Here is a 7361-nt window from a genome sequence, read left to right as displayed (position 1 = left end):
GGACCCCCATCCCTGTTCTCCTGTCATTCTGAGGGGACTCGGGATGGGGCTGGACCTGGATCCCTGTCCCCGTTCCTGTGCGATGCACGGGGGCTCCGTGGGTCGGTGCCGGAGCTCCGTAGGCGCGGGGGCAGCGGCACCGGGACCCCGCGGATCCCCTCGGGGCGGCCCGAGCCCCCGGGGGCGGTGCCGCCCCCAAACTCCCCCCTAAACCCCCCGAAGCCCCCCCCGAAACTCCCCCTCCGGTCGGGGCACGGCGCTGGCAGGAGGTGGCTCCGCCGCAGACACCGCTCGGTCGCCGCCGCGTTCACCTCGCGGAGCGGGGTCTGCTCGTGACACCGGGAACACCGGGAATACCGGGAACACCGGGAACAACGGGAACGCTGGGGCTGCAGGGCTGCCAGAAACACCGGGAACGTCGGGAATACCAGGAACACTGGGAACAACGGGAACACCGGGGCTGCAGGGCTGCCAGAAACACCGGGAACACCGGTGCTGTCGGTAATACCGGGAACACCGTACCAGCTGCCGGTAATCCTGGGAATACCGTGACACCGGGACTGCCCGGGCTGCCGGTACCGCGGAGCCGGGTAAGCGGGCGGAGGAAGCGGCGCAGCCCCGGCGGAGCATCGGGACCCCCGCAGGCACCGAGCGGGACCTGAGGGGGATCCTCAGGGGGACACGGACCGGCGGGTCCGTGCTGGAAGCGGGGCCCGGGCTGGGGTCGTCCAGCCTGGAGCGATGGGGAGGACCGGGGAGCCCCGGGGGGGACTGTGCTCCTCCTGCCCCCGAACCCCCCGGCTGGGCTGCGAGGGGTCTCTGCGAGCAGGATCGGGGCGGGAGGGGATGGGGAGCAGCCGGTTTGGGCCGTCCCATCCTCTGGCCGGTAGCGGGGCAAGGGTGTCCCGGGGAACCCCTGGAGAGGACTCCCTGACTCCTGGCCCTGGAGCCATGGCCCCTTCCCGGGTCACCCAGTGCCACCTGCTGGGGTGGCAGCGGTGGCACTGGGGCTGTCACGGTGGCTTTTGCTCCCCTGCGGTTTCACCGTCGCAGCCCGGGGCCGGCAGTGATGGGTAGAAGCTGGCAAGGCTCATCCAAGAGGTGTGATCCAGTTACAGCCCGGCTACTCTGCCTGGCACTCCCCGAGGCTTTGTCTCCAGTAGGGAAGTGATCCGGGGCTGTGGCAGCCCGGGACATGCCCAGGATCTTCTCTGCTGCCTGAGGAGAAGCACATCTCCTCCTCCACACTGGTGTGGGTGGCCAGCAGAGCTGAGCCATGCTCATTCCTCCACCTCTCCCCCAGGATCCGGGTCCCCAGCTCAGCCTGAGATGCACCTCGGCACTGGGAGCACTGGTTGCAGGCTGGTGGGAGCAGCCATGAGGGACATGCTTGGATCTGGATGCCTTGGGAGCCTTGTCCAACTCGCCTGGATGTGCCTGTTCTCCGTGCCGGTGAGGGCCGAGCTGGGGCCACGGGGCAGCAGGGTTGGCACTGCCAGCCTCTGACCCACAGCCAGCAGGCTCCATCCTGCCTCTGTCCTGTGTCCCTGCCCATCCCGAGGATGCAGCACACAGTAGTTTGCGGGGGGATGCAGGTGGTGGGGCAGGAGGCTCTGACTCAGCTCTGGACTTGCAGCACGGCGGGGCCAAGGTGCTGGAGAAGACCTTTGAGGAGTGGCTGCGGTACCGTGACGAGTGTCTGAGGAGGATGGCGAGCGAGCCCTACCCCGCAGGTACCCAGCCGTGCCCAGCTCAGCATCAGACACAGGGGACACAGAGCCAGGGCTGGGCTTTATCCCTCCTCCAGCATCCTCTGTGCTGGTCACCCTCATGAGCAGGAGGACTGACAAGGATCTCCATATCTCAGATGGGATGCCCAGGGCTGGAATGCCCAGGGGAGTCCAAGGCTGGTGTGGGGTACCACGGCCCCTTCAGGGTGACACCAGCCCCCTCAGAGGTGCTGGGATGGCAGGGCTGGATGTGGCCATGCTGGCAGCATCTGACAATCAGCTTTTTCCCCCTCACTGCCATTGCAAGGGCTGTTCTGCAACCGGACATTCGACATGTATGCCTGCTGGCCCGACGGGAGCCCTGGCACCGCTGTGAACGTCTCCTGCCCCTTCTACCTGCCCTGGTTTGAGAAAGGTGAGGATCCCCTTCTGCCATCCCACCCCTGGGAGCCAGAGCAGAGCTGAGCTGGGGGGGAGAGGCTCTCAGGGTTCCCCTCCTGCCTGATGATGGGGGAGACCCACAAGCACACCTGGAGTAAGGGGACACTTGGGGCACAGAGCACAGAGCACAGCCAGCTTATGCCCTGCTCATGCCTGCCCTGGAAGAGGGTCTTTGGGGCTGAGCAGGGTCTGACCTATCATCCCAGGAGAGGGGTTTGGGGGAGCCCAAGGGGAACGTGCTGGTGCTTTGTGTCCGCAGTGAAACACGGGCTGGTGAGTCGCCGGTGCGGTGCCGACGGGCAGTGGGTGATGGTGAATGGCAGCCAGCCCTGGAGGGACTACTCACAGTGCGAGGAGGAGATGGAGGTCACCGCTGAGGAGGTGGGACCCTGGCCCAGGCACTGGGCAGAGATGGACAGGGCACCCTGGCCAGGGAGGGACAGGCGCCCCAACCACTCGTCAGGTGCTGCCCACCCGGCTCAGGGTGCTGTGCTCCCTGCAGGAGGGTGCCCACAGGCTGATGGTGAGCTTCAAGGTGCTCTACACCGTGGGGTACTCGCTGTCACTCCTCACTCTCATCTCTGCCCTGCTCGTCCTCACCGTCTTCAGGTGGGAGAGCTGGGGGGACACGGCCCTGGTCCCTGCCAGCTGGTGACAGCTGAGCCCAGAGGTGCCCTGCCTGACCCCTGGCGCTCGGCAGGAACCTCCGCTGCACCAGGAATTACATCCACGCCAACCTTTTCGCCTCCTTTGGCCTGCGGGCGACCTCGGTGATGGTGAAGGACGCGCTGCTGGAGCGGCGCTGGGGCGTGGAGCTGCTGCAGGTGGCTGACTGGGAGAACCTGCTGAGCCACGAGGCAAGTGCTGCCCCGGGGGGACCCCGATCAATGCTGGGCCGGAGGTGGGGTGGGGATCCTGCCCCCGGGGAGGGGGGAGCAGGGGGTGTCAGTGTCTGTGCAGCCCTGTGTTGGTGGGTGAGCCCTTGGGGTGCTGGTGCTGCCCATGCACCCGGTGATGGTCTTGGGGTACCTGTGTGTGTGGGTAGGCAAGTTCTTGGGTGCTCATACACCCAGTGGACAGGCTTCTGGGGGGCCTGTGCTGCCCATGCCCCTGTGGGTACCCCTTGGGGTACCTGTGCACCTGATGAGAGAGCTCTGGGCCTGTGCAGTGCCCTGCTCCTGAGGGATGAGCTCTTGAGGTGACTGTGCACCCAGTGGCTGAGCCCTCAGAGAGCTTGGGGTGCCTGTGCAGCACCTGAGGGATGAGCTCTCAGGGTGCCCATACAGCCTCTGGGTGAGCTCAGGGCACCTGTGCTCCCGTGGGTGAGCTCTTGGGGTGTCTGTGTAGGACCATCCACCTGATGGATGAGATTCTGAGGTGCTCACACCCCCTCTGGGTGAGCCCAAGGGTACCTGTGCCCGTGTGGGTGAGCACCTGGGGTGCCTGTGTAACACTGTACATCTGATGGAAAACATTTTGGGGTGCCTGTGCATTCCATGGGGGAGCTCTCGGGGTGCCCGTGGTGCTGTGGGTGGGCACCCAGCCAGCCCCACGGGGGCTCTCCTGTGGCAGGCTGCGCTGGGGTGCCGGGTGGCGCAGGTGCTGATGCAGTACTGCATCCTGGCCAACCACTACTGGTTCCTGGTGGAAGCCATCTACCTCTACAAGCTGCTCATCGGGGCCGTGTTCTCCGAGAAGAATTACTACAGGCTCTACCTCTACCTGGGCTGGGGTAGGGGCCACCTGGGTGTGCGGTGGGGAGGGCACAGTACCCAGTGCTGGGGGGCACCACGGTCCAAACCAGCCCCGGGAGGGTGTGGGGTGGGGGCCCTGCTGACCCTGGGTGTCCCCACGGTGCCCCTGCCCTGGGACTGGTTTCTAATCTCAGGAGGGTGCTTGGTTTTACAGGGTTTGCTGTGTGACTTGCAGGGACCCCCGTGGTGTTCGTGGTGCCCTGGATGGCTGCCAAGTACTTGAAGGAGAATGCAGAGTGAGTGAGGATGGGTGGGGGTTCCTCAGGGATGCTCAGCTCCAGGCTGGGACTGGACAGAGGCTGCTCAAGGTCCCTGAGCCACCTGGCTGGGGCTGGAAAGCTCTTGGCCTCATCCTGCACCCCTGGCACGGGCTGATGGTGCTGCTCTCCGTGTCTCCCTGGGCAGGTGCTGGGCACTGAACGAGAACATGGCTTACTGGTGGATCATCCGCATCCCCATCCTGCTTGCCTCCCTGGTAGGGGACACCTGCTACCCCTGTGCCTTTTTGGACAACAGCAGCTCAGCCCCTGGCTCCCAGCCCTGGGCAGGGCTGTGATCCCTGGGGGAAGCTCCCACCAGAGTGCAGGAAGGTGGATTGGCCTCCAAGGATCAGGGAAATGGACACGGGGTTGATTTTTTACCAGCAAATTGCCAACCCCCAGGCTCTGTGCAGGAAGGAGAGTGTTTAACTCCAGAGAAAGGGACTGAGGGTGGTCCCTGATGCTTCCTGGTCAGGATTTTGGGATGGCAGGAAGGGAGGAAGGGCAGCAGCAGCCTTGGCAGCACAGGATGTGCCATCTGCTGCAGGCCCTGAGGGTGCATATCATGGCCAGGGTGGGCTGTGAGGGGTGGGGGTGCTGGGCTCTGTGTGCCCCTGCACTGTCTCCCCCTCCCCAGATCAACCTGCTCATTTTCATGCGGATCCTCAAGGTGATCCTGGCCAAGCTCCGAGCCAACCAGAAGGGCTACGCTGACTACAAGCTGCGGTGAGCTGGGAAGGAGGGAGGGGGTGGCCACTCTGGCTCATCCCTGGGCCCGGGATAACACCACATCCACCTCCCCCTCCCCCTCCATCCCTACCCTGCTCCTCCACCCTTCACGTCCTTAAATGACCACCCTGACTTTAACTAGAAGATTTAGGATCCCTTTACACTCTTCCAGGCTGGCCAAAGCCACCCTCACCCTCATCCCTCTCTTCGGTATCCATGAGGTTGTCTTCATCTTCGCCACCGATGAGCAAACCACGGGCATCCTGCGCTACATCAAGGTGTTCTTCACCCTCTTCCTCAACTCCTTCCAGGTGAGGCACGAGTGTGACACGTCCTTGCTCTGAGCACATAATGGAGCAAGAACTGGGGGGGCCTCTTCCAGCTTGCTCTCCCCGTGGTGCCTCCATGGGGTGGGGGACCCCATCTCTCACCCTCTGCCCCGGTGCCTCCTGTGCTCTTTGGGGCAGCGGTGGCAGAGGGACCTCAGCCCTAAAAGCACCCAGAAATGGTCTGGGGGGAGTCTAAGCTCACCCCAGCCCCAGGAGAGGGATGGCAGCGGTCTCACTCCCTGCTCTCCCTGCAGGGTTTCCTGGTGGCCGTGCTGTACTGCTTTGCCAACAAGGAGGTATGTACCTGTCTCCCTCCCGCCTTTCCCATCCCATCCTCTGCCTGCGGGGAGGGCATGGCCAGGGACGAGCCCCCCTTCTCCCCTCCGTGTCAGGTGAAGTCTGAGATGAAGAAGAAGTGGCAGCTCTGGAAGCTCGACTACCCAGTGCTCTGCTGTGCCCAGTGATGCAGTGACTGCCCTGAGCCAGGGCACAGGGGCTGCTGTTCACCACGGGCACGAGGGCCCAGCTGGAGGGTGGGGGATTGTGGGGAGCTGTGCTGGGCAGTGCCCACCTGGGGTGTCCAGGCTGGGACCAGCGTTTGGCTGTGCCACACTGGAGCTGCTGGAAGGGACATCCCCCCACTGTGGTCCAAGGGGGAGATGGGCACCCCAGACATTGCCAGGCATCGTTGCCTCCTTGGGGGCCTCACCTTGCCTGGGCTTGGGGGCTGCGTGGGCAGCAGGAACTGCTTCCTACCACCACCTGTGCACCATCAGCAACCCCTGCCAGCACCCACCAGCTGTGTGCAGGGGAACCCCCTGCCCACCCACTGCCCAGGCACATGTGGGAGGGGATCACGGCAGCTGGAGGGAGCCTGACCCTCAGCAGTGGGAACGGGAGACTTTGTTCAGCCTGGCACTGCTGCATGGACCTGCTGCCCCTCTGCCCAAACCCTCCTGTGGCACCAACACATCAGGACAGGCATCCCTGTCCTCCCCTCCTTGTCCTACCCAAGGACCATCTCACCAATCCCCTGACAGCTCCCAGACATCCACGGTCATCTTGTGAAGCTCTTCTCAGTGAGGTGCTGCTTCTGCACCTTCTCTCCATCCTCATCACGGACACAGAACGTGGCTCCAGCACCCACCTCCTCCTCGCTGCTCTCCAGCTGCACACACTGCTTGGTTCCTCCTCTCCAAGCCCCTTCTGCAGCAGGTCCCCCCTGCTGTGGGCAGAGCCAAGGATGGAGCCTCAAAGTCACAAGGGAGTGAAGGATTTGAGAGTAGCAGCTTGCGGGAGCTGGAGCCAAGCCCAACCTTCTGGATCCCAATCCAGCCCAACCACCCCCTCCTCTGCTGGGGGAGAGCTGGGCAGGCCCAGACAGGAGCCACGCTCTGTTTTGGTGGCAAAAGGCTGACTCAGGGAGTTCACTTTCCTGTGAGGTGCCAAAGCATCAGCCCACCCTCTCCAAGCAGCCTGTGAAGCCCAGGAAGCTCAGGAGCACTGACACCTCTGCCTTGGCAAGGGAGGCATCTGAGGCAGAGTGATTTGAGTGGGGCTGCACATGCCTGCCTTCCAGCTCCTGTCCTGGTCCTGTGTTCTCCTGGAAGAGCCAGGAGCAGCCACAGTCACCACCATCACCTTGGGTCCTTGCTGTTACCCTCAGGAGCAGGACAGACATGCTCCCGAGTACTTGTTCCTAACCAGGTTCCTTCCTTTCTCTTGCAAAAAAGGCCCCTCCAGGCTGGAGGAAGCAGCTGGGACTCTCCAGCACATGCACATGGACACAGAAGGTTCTCCAGCTCCTGCCCCTTCCCTGACAGGCTGGGGGAGTCTCACAGAGAGGCTGTCTCAAGCACACCAACAAAAGAGGTTGTGCCATGCTGGAGTCACACAGGAGTTGTCCTGGATTGATGTAGCCCCCATGAGACCATTTTACACATTAACTCTTTTCAGATGTAAATAAATGTTTATTTTTCAGCAAGCAGAGCCTGCTGCTTCTGTCTGCTCCGAGGGAGGGAGGGACACAGCTCTTGGGCACCCAGAGCTGAATCCCAGAATGGTTTGGGTTGGAAGGGACCTTAAAGACCATCTCCTTCCACCCCTGCCATGGGCAGG

The 7361-nt window shown here is 63.3% G+C and overlaps 1 protein-coding gene across 2 annotated transcripts; it reads left to right on the top strand.

Annotated features, from left to right (window-relative positions):
• Positions 1–481: 481 nt before the first annotated feature.
• Positions 482–7227, top strand: LOC135422938 (glucagon receptor-like). Of its 2 annotated transcripts, XM_064672579.1 has the most exons (14): positions 482–590; positions 1304–1452; positions 1637–1733; positions 2038–2145; positions 2431–2552; positions 2674–2780; positions 2872–3028; positions 3744–3903; positions 4101–4161; positions 4331–4400; positions 4823–4911; positions 5087–5225; positions 5498–5539; positions 5636–7227. In XM_064672579.1, the coding sequence occupies exons 2-14, from the start codon at positions 1330–1332 to the stop codon at positions 5705–5707; spliced, it is 1347 nt and encodes a 448-aa protein (XP_064528649.1). In that variant the 5' UTR covers positions 482–590; positions 1304–1329; the 3' UTR covers positions 5708–7227. The 2 variants fall into 2 exon arrangements, with proteins under 2 accessions (XP_064528649.1, XP_064528650.1); XM_064672580.1 differs by having other exon boundaries at positions 482–1452; positions 4856–4911.
• The last annotated feature ends 134 nt before the right edge of the window (positions 7228–7361 follow it).

This window comes from Pseudopipra pipra, chromosome 16 (assembly GCF_036250125.1).
Source record: "Pseudopipra pipra isolate bDixPip1 chromosome 16, bDixPip1.hap1, whole genome shotgun sequence".
In the NCBI taxonomy this organism is placed as follows: Eukaryota; Metazoa; Chordata; class Aves; order Passeriformes; family Pipridae; genus Pseudopipra; species Pseudopipra pipra.
Note: the sequence above shows the minus strand (reverse complement) of the source record. Positions and strands in the feature narration are given on the sequence as shown.